This window comes from Penicilliopsis zonata, assembly GCF_001890105.1.
Source record: "Penicilliopsis zonata CBS 506.65 unplaced genomic scaffold ASPZOscaffold_3, whole genome shotgun sequence".
In the NCBI taxonomy this organism is placed as follows: Eukaryota; Fungi; Ascomycota; class Eurotiomycetes; order Eurotiales; family Aspergillaceae; genus Penicilliopsis; species Penicilliopsis zonata.
The window spans coordinates 580,661-599,589 of record NW_019208913.1 but is presented as its reverse complement, the minus strand read 5'-3'; the positions used below and the strand labels follow the sequence as shown (position 1 = coordinate 599,589).

The following is an 18,929-nucleotide window of genomic DNA, read 5'->3' as shown; positions in this document are numbered from 1 at the left end:
CCCCCCCCTTTCTTTTTTCTCGACTAACCCTCGCAGTGGTCTACTTTTTCTTCCCTGAAACTGCGCATATGACTCTAGAGGAGATTGCCAGGAACTTTGGCGAAGAAGTCGCCGTGCAGGTGACCGATGCAACGGACGAGGAAAAGGCCCGTCTGGATCTCAACCTGATGAACGAACAGACCAAGCCGGCGCCTGTTGACTCGGCTGTCGAGCAGACGGAGTGAAGATGAATCTAGCCTGTCTGGCCAGATTGCTTGCTATGGAACGAGGATTGATGCTGTACTGATATGCCTGGATAAATCATAACCCGCCACCTGATAATGATGTACCTAGTTCTACATGCCTTGAAATGAAAATTATTGTACTCGGAAACCTGACATCAAATATCGGCCCCCTCCGACATCGAATCGGCCCCTCCCGCTTTCAATCTTTTGGTATGGTTGATCTTGTCGATCTCGGTACATGGAATCCATGTCCGGAGGAACCATGGATCGGGGTGGCTCATCTTTCTTTCGGCCGATAACAACATAACATACCATAACATAGAAAGACCGAGATGGATGTACCTAGGGATTCAGTCCCAGTCCTTTACTCTATTATTAGGTATTTGCACAAGAAAAATGTAGTAGAGAGCCTCGGTATAACCAACTCAGATCCTTGGACCTCGGCCATTGAATATACCTACGTCGTATAGCTAATATAGCCTGTTCCGGCAGGTGGCTAAGTGATATTTTCTGATTAGGATCTTCACAGGGATCAAAGTAATTGAAGTATGTACTGTAGTATAGGAGTATAGTAGGATAGGAGTATAGAGTATAGAGTATAGAGTATATTCTGTTAGGTCTTATATAACCATACAAGATTGACGGCATCACCAAGTATATAGTACCAGTTCCTTAACTACAACTAACTGAAAAGTTCGAAACTTATACTCATAATTCTACTTATACTACTTAATAATTAATCCTAATCATTCTCGGCCCTGGCAAGCCGAGACGCGAGGCTGTAGAAGCCACCTCCATCACCAACTGAGTAAGCATGCATAGAACCTTATCTATTATTATGATTCTATTGAATTTTTTTATTATTATCCTTATTATTATATTCCTTCGTCGCCACAAAATACCACTCATCTCGCTGTCAGCCGCGGTTCCCTGTCTACCCGTATATATCCACTCTGGGGGTGGGATCCTGGGGAGGCGAAACGATCATTATTTCCCGAGTTTCAATACCCTCCACATTGTCGAATCAATGGAGCCATTATTACATTAGTTGGATTTCTTTTTTGCATCGGGTGGCCACCTCGGTTTCCTGGTACAAGTCAATGGAATGGATAGATATAAGAGGGATGGTTGAGTTCTTGCGGCCATAGGATTTGCACCCCTCTCAGCTCACTCACTCACTCCCTTCCTTTCTCATTCCTCACCCACTCTCTGTCATGTCACTAGAGAGAACGTTTTCTCTAATATCCCGCCGCATGACCACTCCTCCTCACACTTCCAGCAGTGCAGAGCCTCGTCGGCGTGTACGGCGCTGGCATCAACGGGGATTCACCGGTTGTTCTACCTGCCGTCGACGGCATGTCCGCTGCGACGAAGCATCTCCCCGGTGTCAGAATTGCTTTCGTCTGGGCCTCGAGTGTGATGGTTCCCAAGGCCGAATGACCTTTAAAGTCTACAATCCTGCCTCGAATCAGCAGAATCAAGCAAGCACCACCACGCCAGAAAGCTCCGAGTCAGAACCCACGCAGCAGAGGAGAACAGTGAGCCCAGAGACAGACAAAACAGACAGCACCAGCATCGCAAGTCCACTTAGCAGTCTTGAGATGTTTCTGGCTTTGACTTCTCCTCAGCCACAGAACGGCCGGCAACTACCACCACCACCACCACCACCACCACCACCACGACGCATCACCGGTGATCTCCCTTCGTCTCCCACGTTAGAGTTGGATGCTGGTACAACACCATTGCTTAATGTCGAGGAGGAGGGCTATATTCTAGCACATTTCGTCAATCACGTCTCCATCCTGCTGATTGCACATCATGGCCCCGTCTACGCCATCAACAAGAGCAACAAGAACAATACCAAAAACCCCTTTCAATGTGACTTTCCTCTTCTCGCGCAGTCATCGCCTGCCATGCTCGGGGCTATGCAGGCCCTAGGCGCACTGCATCTTGCAAACACAGCAGCTTCAGGCACCCAGGATACCAGGCATTTCCAGTATGCCATGGCCAAATACAGCGACGTGGTCAAGTTATTCCGCCTAAAGTCCCACCAGACCGGCCAGAGGACCTTATTAGCAGACCTGGCGACCTGTCTGCTCTTATGTTATTTCGAGGTGAGATATCTTATATCATACTCATGCTAATTAATCATCTATTAACTCTCTAGATGATGGATTCACAACACCCCAACTGGCTGGTCCATCTCAAGGGCGCCAAAGAGATATACCGAATCATGTTCCATCCAACCCCCGCAGAGCAGGCAGACCGCGTGGGAGAAGGCGAGCGCCAGGCCGCCGTGCGCCATCCTCTTCTCACCGATCTCCTCTTGCTCCTGGCCGATCTGGACGTCGCCGGTGCATGCGCCACCGTTAATGGTACCGTAATCCCCGGTCCCTATTGGCGGATGCATGCTGTCGATGGTGGCGGCAGTGCTGCTGCTGGCTGGGAGCAGGAACACTTGCACAACACTACCAATACCAGTCCTACCCCTGTTTCCTTTACCGGGCGCGACCAGGTTCTAGCAGAGTTAACAGACGCCTGGGCTGGATTGATGGAGATCCGAGCCTCGACCAGCAAGTTCGGCAAGGCAAAGGACGAAGACATGCCTGTCGAACAGCAGGATGTGGTCTTCGGTGACTTGCTCAACAGCCTTCTAGCTTGGAGGGCTAGTGCGCCGGAATGCCTGAGGGTCTTGGGCCTGCTCGATCTGAATACTACTACTAGACCCACTACCAACAGCTGCCTCCCTTCTTATCCATATCCGGATCTACTAGCATATGCAGCTTGTCTCGAGGCTTACGAGAAAGCGACGGCCCTCCACCTCTACAAGATCGTGGCGGCAGGCCGTCCAGATCAACAAATCAATCTCGCCCATCTGAATCTCCTAGCTTGTCGGATCCTAGATCTGGTGGCCTTTCTCGCCGATGGGGTTGGCCAATTGGCCATCCTGTGGCCCCTGTTCATAGCGGGGCGTGAAGCCTGCGACTATACCCAGCAGCTTGCTATTCGAGATAGGATGATTGGTATGCAGCGATTCGGCTTCAAGGTGCGTTTTTGCCCTCCCCCTTTCTTTTTTTCTCTCTTTTGTCATTTCCCCTCTCCTGAATATATTCTAGGGAAAAAAAAGAAGCTGACGATTTGATTTGTACTCGACTATAGAACGTTGAACGTACCCTGGAGTCACTGGAAGATTTCTGGTCGAGAAAGCGAGCCTTCCCCGGAATCTGGATCGAGAGCATCAATGATTTGCGCTCGTCTGTTTTACTTTGATAGTATTATTTTGATGGATTAGAATCCCTGCGCCTCACAAAAGCTACTGTTTTCACTGCTCTGTCTTACAACTGGCTGCGTTGTCCGAGCTCTGAAACATTCGATTGTTTTTGCTTTCTTATGTGCTTTTTTTTCCTGGTTTCTCTACTTTTCTTCAGGAAAGGTGTAGCTGGAGCATTGGCGAATCATTTATGCTATACTGGTTCATAGATTGAAATGAGATCATGAGATCATGGCTTTAGATGTCCGACAATCTCGAATTCATCCTTCAAAGGATCGGCTGGTATTATAACTAGCCAGCTCTCGCAGAATCCTGTGGCTGGGAGCTGATACTTGAGACTGGCTAGCCGTAATGACCTTTGTCTGTGCATTTTCCTGCTAGCAACTAGCGGGCACATCTCGACCAGTCTCGTACCCAAGTAAGCGAATGAAGGAGTCACCTCATCTTGTTAGTACTTGACAGCCGTATGCAGCTACAAGGGAGGTATCCCGCTCAATCATCTTGATTTGAACCCTTTTCCAGCGGTTGCCCCCCAGATATCTGGAAATCACCCAGGGACACTATCTTTGCTGTAGTACCGGTGATAAGACTCCCTCCACTGGAGTCTAGACTGAAGTATAGGAAGTGGGCATTGACTCGTGAGCAAAAAAGGCACTCAAGTTGTCCAGACACAAAATACACTCGAGTGGGAATCCGCATGAGATCCTTCCCAACAGGACCAATGGTAATGGTGAGATATTGGTATCCCTCCGAGCGTGGCTGAGCTGCTGCTAACTAGTTTGTCGACCATGAGTAATAGTCCATGCAATAGAATCGTATTGGCGTCCAGTTTTTCAGATCTGGGCCACTTCTTGCCTATATACTTATGAGCCACCTGGCCGAACATCCGAATTGCCACCACTGCCCCTCAATAGCTATGCCTCCGTCAAGCTTTACCGCTCTGCCTTGGACGGCCTAACGGCTCGCGGACAAAAGACTTACTGAGTGCTTCGTAAGTCCTCTGCAACGCCTGCGCCCTCGGACCTATTTCGGCACTACGGGATACTTCGTATTCTGTCAGTACTTCATATGTCATGGATTTAAATTGACGTCATACCTCAATGCGAGAAATCCAGAGGAGAAATCTGCCTCTTTCAGCCAACAATTCTTTGTTTCCTTTACGATCACAGCAAGCTGAGTATGGGGGCCTTCCTGGGAGGCTAACAGGAGAAATTGTCGAGAGCAGTGATAAAGGCTTTTGCAATGAAAGTTTTCGGCCGGATCGATGAAGAATCTCCTCAATCCATTGTGGTTCGGCGTATTTGGTGTCGATTGATAGAACAGGTCGCCCGGGGGAATACGTCAGGATTGACTATGGCAAGGTCAATGCTTGCATCCAATTCGAGAGTAGAATCATCAAGGCTTAGTACAGTACCTGTCATAACTATAGATGGATTCGGAATGCCACGCAACTCCAGGTGTTTCAGGTCTGATCATGTTCGACTTAACCAGGAGTAATCAGCCAGTCATTTCTGCAACTGTCACCCTCGAGTGAGACACTGATAGATCAAGTTGAATCTATCCTGAAAATAACAATATGAGCCATCTGCCATGGTTTAGTGTAAGTCTGTCGTCTGGACTCAGAGGAAGGAAGGTGTCGTGACCACCCGGATCGGTGCTTTCCTTCTTCCGCGGAAGTCTTAAGAAATTCCAGGCTGCCACCAGTTGATTTTGACACGACAAGCTTCAACTCTTCAACTGTTGAATGGCACCTTCTGAGGCCAGGCTTGAATATCTTTTCCAAATCGTTCCTCCGTATGCCTTCTGCCCCTCCTTGTTGTAATTCCTGGAGCAGATTTTCTTGCTCGAAATGGGCATTTAATCAGAAATAATTGGGTAGTTACAGAAGAAAATGATATTTTCAAACTATCCCTACATCTAGGAACGGCTAATACCTTGATTGCTACAGTCATAGCTTGAATTGTGTCGAATATAGGAGCATATAGGCCGTGGGACATGATGAAGATCATATCTGGTCCGATGACCTCTCTCGAATTACTATCAATTTACAGGACTGCAGTTCTTGCTTCCAACTAAAATATTGGGAGTTATATGGCTTCGAATGGATTGAAAGAATGGGCAAGAAACAGCCCTGATGTTGTTCTCTTCCAAGTATTCCAGCCAGTTCCTTGCGAGTGCCGCTGCCTATATGCCCTACATTGAGCAATGGACATTTTGGTTCAATGGCCATCATTGTCGAAATGAATATTGCCCAGGAGATCTTGAGCCTACAGGGATCGTCTAACGCCAATCCTTTCACAACTGATCTCTCAAAACAGCAGTCGGAAATGGTGGAACAGCATCTCAAGCAGCTATAATTATCCATATTAAGTAGGAAAAGAGATCTTATTAATATCTAGTGTCAACGAGTTAAATGGTACTACAAGTCAACATTACTAACTTGGTGGCTTACCGGAAAGTTGTCCTTTATATCCTGATCTGACGCACACTAGGACATCCTCCAATATTTCTACCTCGAATCACCATAAAGATAGCCCGGCTTGTGAGACAAGCTAATAAGCTATTGTATAAGCTCTACATTATTTTTGGCTGGCGGTCTCAAACACCGAGTTTGACGCAGCTTGTGTGGACTATGCAGCACGTTCTTCCGACGGTCCTGACGGCAATCTATTGATCGAAAGAAGAGGAGACATCAAATTCCCCTTGACCCATCAAAACCCACCTCCTTCGTGCGTTATGTCCAGCAACAAGCATTGACCAAGCTTTTGCGAGTCTCGGCGGCGATGTCGGAAGAGTTGGCCGCAGCCTTGGTGTGGTTTCGGTATTGCAGAATGCAGATCTGTCAAGAATAGCGACGAGAAGCTATAATAAGGCGCACTTTCTGGATAGCATTTATTTATCAAAGATGGCCAACTACAGTCGGTGATTCATAAGAAGACTTGAACAGAACCGAATTCCACTATAGCCAACAATACGATGATGAGAATTCATACTACCTGATCCCCGAAACAGGGATGATTACTAGTATTTTCTGTCTATTGCTAATTCACTCAATAATTGATTAACGCTGCATAGGCAGTAAACTACTAACTAGCCAGTTACTAACTACTTTAGACGTTGTTCCACTGTGTTTCATACCCAAGGCTAGTGACCTAGTTGGGTGCTCTCGAGATTACTACGGAGGAGCCAAGACAACACCAGCTATGAAGTTGTTTCAGCTTCACGATCCGCCTGCCACTGCTATCGCGAAGATAGGGTGCCGATCCAATGGCATTCCGAATGATGTCGGCTACCGACCCTGCGGCGATAACTCGATCGGACGATTCGCGAAGGTTTAAAGGGCTGGTACCTGATAGTGATACCCCGGTTGCAGACTGGTGAGAACCTAGCGCCGTCAGCCTCCAGACAGTCAACAATGCTGGCAGCTCTTCCTCCTTTTCACTCGTCCAGCAATCTGCCCAAGTTTCACCTCATAGCATCCTCTCATCTTGAAGGTGAAGGCGGCGACAGCGCCTTCCCCCCGCTCCATTACGCGGTGGCTCATTATTAGCATGCCGAACAATGCTGCCTACATTCCACAGCCCTAGGCCACCACCACCACCACCACGCCTTGGGGCGCGAAAGAGGGGGCCACAAATTTTAATAATGGGCGATAATAATAATTGTTCATCCCGCAAAGGAAATTGTAGTAGTAGTAGTAGTAGTGGCGTGAATATGTAACTAATTTAAGATTTTGGGTTCTGTCGCTCGCAGCTCTGCCCTACATTATTGTCTGTCGCTGGATTCCTCTTCCATCCTTCCAGAGGCCTTAATTCCCCTTCCTCTCCCCTCCCCCTCCCCTGCCTTTCTCCCTCTGTCCTTCATTCTTCGAGTTGGCGACCACTTTCGCTCCTTCAGCACAGCTGTTTTCCTTTCCTTTCTACTCTCCTTTCTGCCTGCGGCCCCTGGAGTTTCCGTTCCATTCGCTATTACTGAACGTGTTTGGCTTCCTCTCTCCAGAAGAACAGAACCATTCATTATCTTCTTTTGACCACTGTTGAACAGTTAGTTAACCGACAAGTCATCTCGGGGCCTCGTCGAACTTCGCAAACCCCATTGTGTCCAATACTAAATACATTGTGGCTAGCATTCGGCGGGTCTACCGGTTGTTGTCAAGAAATCGTGGAATCCGATACTGTTCTGGCTGGACCCCTACAATTCATTCTTCTCTATCTCTCTCTCTTTGCTTGGCTATCAGATTTGAGATCGATTTTCCCTGCCTGTCGCAATCCACACCATGCACTCCTTATCGCAATTTGTAGCCAGCCTCTTGGCTGGCGTAGCCGTCTTTTCCAGTCCCACCGACGCCTTTTGGCGTCTTCCTTGTCGTGGAAGAACCGGTGTTGCCAGAATGGATCCTCTAGTTGATCCAGGGATGATTGCATATCATGCCCACGCAGTGGAGGGATCGGGCAGTGAGTTCTCGATCTGAATGAATGCCAATGAGTTAGCCATCTCTCTTCTAACCGTGCATGACCACTGCAGACTTCGCCCTGTCGGTGACAGAAGACAGTTTGAGAGCGTCGAACTGCACCTCCTGCGCCGTGCTCCAGGACAGGTCTGCCTACTGGGCACCACCGCTATATTTCTTGCACACCAACGGCAGCGCGGAGTTGGTTGAACAAGTTGGTGGTATGCTTGTGTGAGTGACCCCTTGTTCCATGTTAATTCTACCTATTCGCTTGAAATTGCTAGGTACAACCAGTCTTCTATCTTTTTAATAACATGATAAAAACCGCAGATACTATCTCCTGTATGGAGAAAACGTCACGGCATTCCCGGAAGGCTTCCGGATGCTGGCCGGTGATACATACCAGCGCAACTTCACCTGGCCCATTCCCGACCCTCCCAAGTCGGACTGGACAGGTGCGCAACTGTCTCAGAAAGCACTGCAACAGAAGGCCTTGGGGTTCAATTGCCTGAACTATGCCGTTGCAGCGGAGCCCTCGCTTTACCGTCACTTCCTGCCCAACAAGACCTTCATCGACGAGCAATGCGTGGATGGTGTTCGCTTCGAACTCATGTTCCCATCCTGCTGGAACGGCAAGGATGTAGATTCGCCAGACCACAAGTCCCACATGGCTTATCCCACGCTCGTTATGGACGGCGATTGCCCTGAAGGGTATGAGTCGCGTCTCGTCTCCATGTTTTTCGAAACCATCTGGAACACCTATGCCTTCAAGGATGTTGAAGGCGAGTTCGTCATCGCCAACGGAGATCCCACTGGATACGGATATCATGGCGACTTCATCACAGGGTGGGAACCGGACTTCCTCCAGGAGGCGGTTGAGACATGCACCAACGCGACCGGCATGGTCGTGGACTGCCCGATCTTCGATCTGCAGGATGAAGACGCGCAAGAACAGTGCAAGTTCGAGGTGCCCGAAGCTCTCCAGGACGAAAACGTCTACATGCACGCTAACGGGCTCCCGGGAAACATCCTCATCGAGCCCGGTCCCGCGTATGCTAGCCCCGTCCGCTACGTTGGAGTTTCCACCGCCTCGGCCAGTGCAGCCGCCGCAGCCGCCGATAGTACTAGTAGCGTTGCTGTCGATATTATTAGCAGTACTTCTGCTGCTGCCGTTGATCTCATTAGCAGTACTGCTGTTGCTGCTGTTTCTGAAGTTCGGCAGCTGGAATCCGCCACTCCAACCATGACCTCCTACGAGACCACCGTCACACAAGAGATCATTTACATCGAGCAGGAGATTGTCGTCTATATCAACGATGAGGGTGTACCGACCGAGACCGAGACGGCCGGTCTGCAGACTGTGTCGTCGACTTACACGACGACAACGCAGGTCGTTTACTCTACCGTTTCGGAGGCCAGTCAACCCGTGAAACGGAATCTGGGCCACTCCCACGGTCACAAACATGGACATTTCTTCCATTGAAGAATGAAGAAACCTAGCACAAAACTGGTCGTCTGCCAGACTTCTCTGGCTATCTCCTTCTCTTCTCTCTGGGCTGGTGCCCAGCAACCTTTTCTCTTCCCATTCTCCTGTTGATAATTATGACTCTCTTGTTCATATTATTTAGTAGTCTATCTCCTTTCTCGATGGAGTGTTTTCAATCTCATGGTCCGGTTTTCACCGCGGACGCAACGACCAGAAACTATTCTAGAATTTCTTTCTCTCTCTTCATGTAGCGGACGGCTTCTGTGTCTTGTCAATTGCCATGTAGTCTCTCCTGTATGCTCGCCTCGGATCGTCACCTACATGAAGATCTGGCTACGGAGTCAGGCTACCCAGGTACTACTTACTACCCTGTCAAGACCACCTTCCTAGCCACCGGCGTCCTGTCTGATTTGCATTTATCCCCATTCATCCAGATCTGGGAGGCTTATTATATAGCAGTTGCTTTCAATTACTTGATTCTCACCGTACTATTCAATTCTTTTCTCTGTATATTGTCTGATGTCGGCGGGCTCTGCCTAGATAGGCCTAGCACCACCAGGCTTGCCTTTTCTCTGTCGCCTCGCGCGCGTTCTGGATAGCTTCATCATCCACCATTATGTAGTATTCCGCCAAGCTCATGTCTAGCCTTCCCGCCATCATCTGATCTTTGGCTCGAATTACTGTAGCTATTACTCTATTATTATTGTTATCCATGTTGGTTAATAATTAATACACTGACTTTTTGAAGTGGATCCCATGAAATTTTCAAGAATGACGTATGGAATAATACTCCGTCCTCAACCGTTTGGACATATTGTTATACTACACTGTCATCACGGGAGTAGTATTCTTCATGATCCATATTTTGCCCTACTCAAATAGCAGATATAACTATTAACCCTCCCCCTCTCCTCTTTTTACTTGTCCTGACTGATTCACTTCAGTACGCTGCGAGTTTTGAGTACTATTATGAAATTTTTCGGTGGACACAAGACTTTCCACTTCCCAAGGCACCGCAGTGGAGTTCAATTAGTAAATGATCAGCCCGTGGATGCCTTGTCCGGAGTCTCTCGACCAATATGAGCCGATTCAGCGGCTGCGGCTTGCAAGCCAAAACAGTCGCCGGGCCCATCGGCCACCCGGGTTTGTCTTAGAAAGGTTCGAATCACAGCCCTGTCTCACACAATTAGTAGGAGTACTCCATGGTACTCCGTACTTCGGTTTGCCGGGGACATTGCCCAATTTCCACTGATGACGACGAGGCGTTTTTTTCGCGGCGAATCACTCTGTGGGGATCCAATCTCAGTGCGCGCGTGTCTGCGGGACATAGGCAGCCTGTAAGAAAGGGAAAATGCCGAGATGGAGATGGAGAGACCCTCTTCCAATCTTCAAGAGTTGCTGGTTCCGGAGAACCGCTTGGCGGGTGAGAAAGGGAGCATGTTCATTGATTAACACACATAATACTTATTGTCTCTTCTTTCCCGCGTGAAACTCAATTGGATTATTTGCAGAGTTCTTTCCGATTCTGCGCGGTTGTCAGTTTCTATCACCACCACCACCACATACCTTTTCCCTCTTCTTCTTTTGTGCTGTCTCCTGTAATAGGTAACAGAAGTGCAGATACCCTTTCCTCTCTCCTATTGTACCCCCGGCGGCTCGACGTCACCGGACTGGCTTCTTTTGTTGATAACTTGCGGAAACGAAACAAAACGAAGAAAAGGCATCATCACCCATCCAAAGATTGATAAGCTTTTAGACTGCTTGACCTCGACTTTCCGTAAGCAACATTCCCATTCGCGACTTGTGGAACAAGATCGTCTTGTCCGACAGCAGCAACTTCAGACAGCGACATCTTCACCGGTCTCTCTAGGACACCCACATCCCACATGCAACAAGTTATCATTCTGACTTAGGTCCCATCCTACCCCTTTACGACATCTCCGTTGATCGAAAGATTTTTTTTCTTCTTCTTCTCTTTTCTTCTTGACTCTCGCGGCCCTTGCAACTCGACAAGTACCATCACTTGAACGTTCGAAACAATGAAGGAATCGGATATAGAGCACAAGGCAGCCATGAAGCCGGCCTCCAGTGACAGTGAGGATTCCGGATCCATGGACTCCGATGCAGCCAAGCTGGCTGAAATGGGATATTCGCAGGATATGCAGCGCAATTTCTCTGTGTTGTCCCTCATTGGAATTGCGTTTTGCATGTCGAATTCCTGGTTCGGCATTTCTGCTTCACTGATCACGGGTATCAGCTCTGGAGGCACCGTCCTCATTATTTATGGGCTGATATGGATCTCACTCGTCTCGCTGTGTGTCGCCTCCTCGTTGTCGGAGCTGGCCAGTGCTATGCCGAACGCCGGCGGTCAATACTACTGGGCCAGCGAGCTGGCGCCCAGAAAGTATGCCCGATTTGCTTCCTACTTCACCGGCTGGTTCGGGTACGCAGGTGCAATTTTCGCCAGTGCCAGTGTGGCACTCAGTCTGGGGTCTGCTGGAGTTGGCATGTGGCAGCTGGGACATCCGGACTTGTAAGAACTCTTCTTATTATTGATCTCCCAATCCTCCTGAGCTAATAATTGTTCCTGATGATCAGCGTCCCCAAGGCGTGGCATACTGTTGTTGCATACCAGTTGATCAATTTCTTCTGTTTCTTGTTCAACTGTGTTGGAAAGCTGCTTCCTGGAGTTGCAAAGATGACCCTATATATATCTCTGGTGTCCTTTTTGGTAATCTTGATCACCGTTCCCGCCTGCGCTCACCCCCATGCCAGCGCAAAATTTGTCTTTGCGGAATTCGTCAACTCCACTGGGTGGAAATCTGACGGGATCGCCTTCATCGTCGGTCTGATCAACCCGAACTGGATCTTTGCGTGTCTCGACTCAGCAACACATTTGGCAGAGGAGGTACCTCAACCGGAGCGAAACATCCCCATTGCCATCATGGCCACGGTAGGTATTGGCTTCACGACCGCCTGGTTTTACTGCATTGCCATGTTCTTCAGCGTCACCGACCTTGATGCTCTTGTGGACACGGCCACAGGCGTTCCGATCCTGCAGCTCTACTACCAAGCGCTGAAGAACAAGACTGGCGCCATCGTTTTGGAGACGTTGTTGCTGGTCACGGGTATGGGTTGCCAAATCGCTTGCCACACTTGGCAATCTCGTCTTTGCTGGTCCTTTGCGCGCGACGGCGGTCTACCGGGCTCCAAATACCTGGCTCGCGTGAACAAGCAGCTTGACGTTCCATTCATCTCGCACTGTGTCAGTTCCTTCATCGTCGGTCTACTGGGGCTTCTCTACCTTGGATCTTCCACCGCATTCAACAGTATGGTGACTGCCTGCATCACCCTGCTGTATGTTTCCTACAGTACACCCATCCTCTGTCTCTGGTATCGCGGGCGCAACAACATCCAACACGGTCCGTTTTGGCTAGGAAATCTAGGAATGGTTTGCAACGTGGTCACCTTAGCCTGGACCGTGTTTTCGTTGATCATGTATTCGTTTCCGTCGACCTACCCTGTCAATGCCGGCAGTAAGTGGTGCCATACTCCCTGGATGATTTGAACTCTTCATAACAGCTGACCTTTTGTTACTTTTTTTGCTGCAACAGATATGAACTATGTCTCAGCCGTATATGGTATTATCATCTTCATCGTCCTCCTCGACTGGGTTCTCCGTGGTCGTCATGAGTTCAAAGGTCAAGACAGCCGACACACTGCAACCGAAATCAGCCATGCTGGGCATGGTACCTGTCTATAGAGCAGAATTTGGGTCGGGGGGATGTGTGTTCTTATCTTCACTTGTACAGTGCAATCCAGTTTGGATACAGCCTTGTCAGATATACACAGGCATAAATTGCCTGAAAACGTTCAAAAGATGTATATAGAACCGAAAATAGACTTCCAACATAGACATCGACGCTATGATATCTCGCTGTAAAGACAGAATTTCCTTGGCTTGTGTCAAAGAATTGAGTCAAGGTCAATTGAGGAGGGGAAGGAAAGCAGGTGACTTCTAGTCAAGTGACCTCCTCTTCTCACCCCGCCAAAACACCAAAGAGATGAGAGACGTGCCTCTTTCTTGCTTCACCTGGTATTTGAACAAACCAGAGAACGAGGGAAATCTAAAGAGTTTCAATCAAAGAAGCCATCTACTGAGCAACGGGCTAGCCAAGCTACACGCATCTTAACACCAGCCCTGAGAGGTACGTGGGAATTACTTCGTACACCCTATCTTTCAAGGGTTTGTCTCACGGTTCCTGGATTATAGGCCAATAACGAAAACCGAAACGACATGAAGTCACCTCCAAATGGGTTGTGGGTCGCATCTTTTGTATGTATGGCTCCAAGGAGATGCAAAATCTCACCCCTTCACAACCCCTGTTCAGCCATTTTGCCTACGTAATGGAACGGCTGCTGATCGAAAAATGTCTCCAGCGTCATCGAGAAGACGCAAAAAATTGAAAGTCTATTATTACCAATTAACAGGCTAGAAGTTGATCTGCGATTGCTAGTAGTTATGTCAACTTAACCTGCTGAAGATCCCCTGGGACTCGAAAGAGGTTTTGGAGACTTGAACCTTTTCTTCCCCGCGCGATAAGAAATTTTTCCTGCCGTGATAAGAGAAGAGGTGGAGGGGAAGGCAGTCGACACGATTGTCTCCAACTTCTCGGCGTCTTTTCTATTCTCGGTAGGGATATTGAGCTCTGTCTTCATGACGTTGCTTCCTTTCCCCTTGTCGTGGACTAGTTTGGGCTGACGTTTGCTCTTTCAATTAGCAGGTCTAAGACTTTAGCTGTTATAGCGGTTCGTCCTGATGCTTTGATAGATCGCTAGAACCTGTCTTTCGTTTCGATTCGTTTTTTTCTTTCTTTTCTTCTTGTCTTATTTTTACCCTATGCATTCTTCGAATATGCAGAAAGAGATATTTGGCACCATGGCGGGCACGGCAGCAATGATACCAGTAATGGGAGAGGAAAGCACTGAGAACACCATCCTGGAATCGCGGGTTCTCATCATTATGACCGGAGGCACGATTTGTATGAGGGGCTCGGCGTCAGGATTTGTTCCTGCCAGGGGGTTCCAAGACGCCTGCCTTGCGCGCGTCCCTACTTTCAACGATGGCTCGAACCCTTCGCCGATGGACGTGGTGGTGAATAGCAAGAATGATATCAGGGCCCATGCCAGCTTGCGTACCCCGCAAACCCTGTACGGACGCCAAGTGCGATACACGGTTTTCGAGTTCGAAGAGCTTCTAGACAGTAGCTCTATCGATGCCAAAGGTTGGGCTGAGATCGCCGAGGCCATCTACCGGAACTACACTCTGTTCGATGGATTTGTCGTTCTTCATGGAACCGACAGTCTGGCGTATACTTGTTCTGCACTGAGCTTTATGCTGCAGAACCTGGGTAAGCCGGTCATCTTGACCGGTGCTCAGGCGCCCATGCTTGAGCTGCAGAACGACGCTACGGACAATTTGCTCGGTTCTCTGGTGGTGGCTGGCCACTTTATGATCCCAGAGGTGTGTTTGTATTTCAACAACCGACTATTCCGTGGGAATCGTTCCACCAAGGTCGCTGCCAGTGACTACGCTGCCTTTGATTCTCCCAATTCCCCGCCTCTGGCCGTGACCACATCTATGCGTACCAACATCGCCTGGGAGCTTATCCATCGCCCTACGCGCATCCAGCATTTTAGCATCCAGACTAATCTTGACACAACCCATGTTGCATGCCTGCGCATCTTCCCCGGTATCAAGCCGCAAATGGTGGATGCCGTGCTGCAACTGGAAGGTCTCAGAGGCTTGGTCTTGGAGACTTTTGGTGCTGGAAACGCCCCCTCCGGCCAAGACAATGCGATGACGAATGTTCTCGCTGCAGCAATCAAGAGAGGGATCGTTATTGTGAACGTCACCCAATGTATGGTTTTTTTTTCTCTCCCGGCTCCCTTATTTTTTCAATGGCTGACATGACGGGAATCAGGTCTAACCGGCAGCGTTAGTCCGGTGTACGCCCCCGGCATGAGTCTCTCACGCGCAGGGGTAGTGGCAGGGTTGGACATGACGAGCGAAGCAGCCCTGACCAAACTGGCATACCTTCTTGCTCTGCCGGGAGCGACGCCGGAATCCGTCTCGAAGAACATGTCAATCTCGCTTCGCGGGGAACTGACGGAAAGCTCCCAGCCTATTTTCCGCCACCCAGACGGTGCTCTACCCGAAAACGTACAGGCCCTTACCATTCTAGGCTACGCCATTGCACACGGAGATCTGGAGCGGGTGCAGGAGATCATCAAGATCGACCGTTACTGGCTACTCAACGACGCCGATTATTCAGGAAACACACCTATTGTAAGATTGCTTTTGTTTTCCACCACTGCCCAAGTTGTTTTTTTAAGCTGACGGTGCAGCACCTGGCCGCCACTTCCCCCTCGATTGAGATCCTCCGGTTCCTGTTGCTGCAGGGCGGCTCTGTCCACCTGCGCAACCGCGCGGGCCGCACGCCTCTCTTCTTGGCAGCCAACGCGGGCCTGTCGGAGCATGTGCAACTGCTACGGCAGTCGGGCGCACACCTGCACTCGGACGAGCGGCCGGCAGCAGAGCTTTTGGCGCGGCGCCGGGCGGGTGTCTGGGGTCTGGCTGGGGTGGGACCGCGCCAGATCAGCGAGCGCGAGATGGAGGAGTCTGGGGGGAATCTTGCATCGCGGGGCATGTTTGGATCTGCTCCGTAGTAGCAGTAGTTAGGAATCAACTACCTAGGTTACTAGTAGTTAAGTATGTGGTATGTAAGTAGCATGCAGAACTACCATATGAACATATCAGTAGTAATAATATGTGGTACTATAAGTAGCTGCTGTTGGGAGGTGTTGGGAGTCAGTACTACTGTAGAACGAAATTCGATTATATTAATAAATTTAATAGGAAAGTGGCAATGTCTTAACAATTATGACATATAGTAAGCAGTCAGAGAGTCATTCCACAAATAGATGCTCATGACTACTAATGTAGTATGTAGTATATGAAACTCCGCGGAGATGTTGAGCATGTCCAGTCAAATTCATTGCTAATAGGAAGGCAAAGGGCGGGGGTGTATGCCTTAGGCCGTAAATCAATACCAGGCACTGCCTTGGTAGACACGGTAGTTATTTTAACCCGGTTGAGGTAATTATTAATTAATAGAACTACCGCTAGAAGTGAACTCTAAAAGGATGTTTAGTAAGAAATACTTGGTATCCCTACTCCATAAGCTCTATATAGAGTAGCTGGAAGCGATAATTAGCAATTACCTTAGACAGTTAGTTATCTGCAGATATACACCGTAGACTCGGTCCAAGGAATGAAATCGACTACTAACTACTATTAACGCCTCTGTGGATTACTTGCGAGATCATGTGTACGACTACTGAGTCTAGTTGTGAATCGACCATCATAATACTAGATAGTACCTGTTAGCATAGTAGTTTAGGTGGTTCATAGGTAGGAAGTGGTAATTACCAGGTAGTTACCTGATAACTACTAGGTATGGAACAGGTACTATCTAGGGCCTATCGTAGGCGTGCCTGCCCTCTTAAGTACCTAAGGAGGTCCTGAATCCTGATTAGGCAGGCCACGTGAAGCTGTCAATTCCCATCGCTTTCGACGACACTTCCTCTAGGCTATCTTGGCGAATAGCCAACGGTCGCTTTATCGGAGGATGGCAAATCGGCAAAATAGAAGAGGGAAAAAGCAAATACACGGCAGAAGGGCTCGCCAAGAGTCTACGGTCTATTCGGCAGGCTTAGAGTGAGGCTATCGCCAGTATCCCTATCCTGTCCCTGGACACGATCTTGAACAGGACTTGAAGATTTCTCCCCTGCACAAGGGAGAGGAGGTGCAAGAGTAAGATTATTCTGAACTAATAATCCTAGTTCTGGTTGATACTAGTACTATTCATCGTCTGTGCTAATGAGATTCTGACGCAGAAGCAGGTGCTTCGCTGTTAGCCACCCAACAGGGAGGATATCCTGGCGAAAAAGAAATCCCTCCGATGTCTACCTATCCATCATCCACATGACTGTTTGGGGGGGGGGTAAAAGAAAAGTGCCTAGAACCAGGGAGGGCCACGAAAAGGGAAAGAGAGCCTGCCTGCGCGACACGTCTTTGGCTCCGAGTTACGTAAAAGGAGGAAGGGTCAATTGGGCAACACGGTCGGCGCAGGATGTCATAACCATCTGCCGCATCACGCAAGACTGGATTCGCAGACCGCAGGAATCTTCTCGCGGCTTCCCCATTTCTCCCTCGGGGGGGACCCTCTTGGGGGCCCTGCCGCGACTCGCGAGCCTGCGATCCAACCTTGTGCGCTGTGCCGCAGCCAGAACCCATAATTCGCTTGATCACCTGAGGCACAACGGGGCCCATGGTGGATTCCATGAACAATGGAAAAGTCAATCGCGAACACAACGGGCGCGAGAACGGCCAGGCAAACAAGCACGAGGGAGGGGGTGGGAAAATTTTCGACCACATGGGCGCTGCTGGTGCGTCCCTGGCCCCCCCTGAGCAAGAGGCCTGTATCGCCGTATAATAATGTCGAAAAAGACAACTTCCCCTCGTGTGAGGAGGATGTGTCTAAAACACTTTAAACTCTCTCCGACGAACTGCTTATTTCGTCGACCCCGGACCATCCTAGGTACCTACTACTACCTACTACCTAGGTACCTCTCCTACTAATCTCCCACCGCCAGTGGACGCCCATTTCCTCAGGCACCCACTCCTCCTCTTCTCCCACTCGCCAGGCCCTCTTGCACCACGCGTTGGCTAACGAGGTACGGAGGAGTGCTTGCTTCAGCTTGCTCTCTCTCTCACCGCGCGCTTGGTGGATTATTGACTGGGCTCTCTTTTCCCCAACACAGCCAAGTGGGCTGGGCGGAAGTCGGAAGCTCAAACCGTGGATTCAGTCCCTCGATTAGGATCCCACTGGAGCTCAGCTTTTTTTTTTTTTTTTTTTTTTTTTTTCTTCCTTTTCCCTTTTCCCTCTTGGTTAATAATTTTCTCGCCCGTGGCCACTAGCGTCAGCCGGGGAATTCACTTACTCGATTGCTATTATTACGATAAGCATCGTGACTCCGGCATCCGGAGACATTATTACTTTGAGTTCTATTATTCCAGTAATAATACTTGCCAGCTCGCCAATTTTCTTGCTGAGGACCGCCGGCGGCCACGTCAAGGACCTCCGGAACCCCGTGAGCAGGAACGTGCAGCGCCGCGCTTTCTCATTCAATCTACTACTCACTCTTACCCCCCCTCCTCTTATCCCCCCGCCTTGATGGTGTCTCTTTCTTGACCTGTCGCCGGAGACTCAACCCGACTACTACTCGCTGCTCACATGGTCTGCGTGGTGGCAGCTTATTCATTGCACCATTGACGGGGTCCATCGCGATTTAGCTCCATCGCGTTGTCCGGGCTGGAGTGATCGCAAAAGCCAAGTAGCCCCGCTACCTACAACGGAGATTGATTATTTCTTT

The 18,929-nt window shown here is 49.3% G+C and overlaps 5 protein-coding genes across 5 annotated transcripts in view; all 5 read left to right on the top strand.

The window, feature by feature from the left end:
• The window catches only part of ASPZODRAFT_60799 (hypothetical protein), a gene marked incomplete at both ends in the record, with an annotated part of 2,178 nt that extends 1,954 nt beyond the window's left edge, over positions 1–224 (top strand). The window contains one exon of the mRNA XM_022728947.1: positions 37–224. Within this exon, the coding sequence (XP_022583484.1) occupies positions 37–224 (188 nt within the window). The remainder of the gene's footprint in view (positions 1–36) is intronic.
• Positions 225–1,477: 1,253 nt separating this feature from the next.
• On the top strand, positions 1,478–3,494 carry ASPZODRAFT_60277 (hypothetical protein; the record flags this gene model as incomplete). Its single annotated transcript, XM_022728902.1, has 3 exons — positions 1,478–2,338; positions 2,392–3,270; positions 3,384–3,494. The coding sequence occupies 3 exons, from the start codon at positions 1,478–1,480 to the stop codon at positions 3,492–3,494; spliced, it is 1,851 nt and encodes a 616-aa protein (XP_022583483.1).
• A 4,277-nt stretch (positions 3,495–7,771) lies between these two features.
• ASPZODRAFT_60273 (hypothetical protein) lies at positions 7,772–9,428 on the top strand (the record flags this gene model as incomplete). Its single annotated transcript, XM_022728900.1, has 3 exons — positions 7,772–7,949; positions 8,020–8,176; positions 8,276–9,428. 3 exons carry the CDS (start codon positions 7,772–7,774, stop codon positions 9,426–9,428), a joined length of 1,488 nt encoding a protein of 495 aa, XP_022583482.1.
• A 1,736-nt stretch (positions 9,429–11,164) lies between these two features.
• Positions 11,165–13,213, top strand: ASPZODRAFT_1364363 (hypothetical protein). Its single transcript, XM_022724063.1, has 3 exons — positions 11,165–11,964; positions 12,030–12,967; positions 13,046–13,213. Exons 1-3 carry the CDS (start codon positions 11,471–11,473, stop codon positions 13,192–13,194), a joined length of 1,581 nt encoding a protein of 526 aa, XP_022583481.1. The 5' UTR covers positions 11,165–11,470; the 3' UTR covers positions 13,195–13,213.
• A 1,027-nt stretch (positions 13,214–14,240) lies between these two features.
• Positions 14,241–15,613, top strand: ASPZODRAFT_1364245 (hypothetical protein). The gene has a single exon (XM_022724061.1). It carries the CDS (start codon positions 14,332–14,334, stop codon positions 15,403–15,405), a length of 1,074 nt encoding a protein of 357 aa, XP_022583480.1. The 5' UTR covers positions 14,241–14,331; the 3' UTR covers positions 15,406–15,613.
• The last annotated feature ends 3,316 nt before the right edge of the window (positions 15,614–18,929 follow it).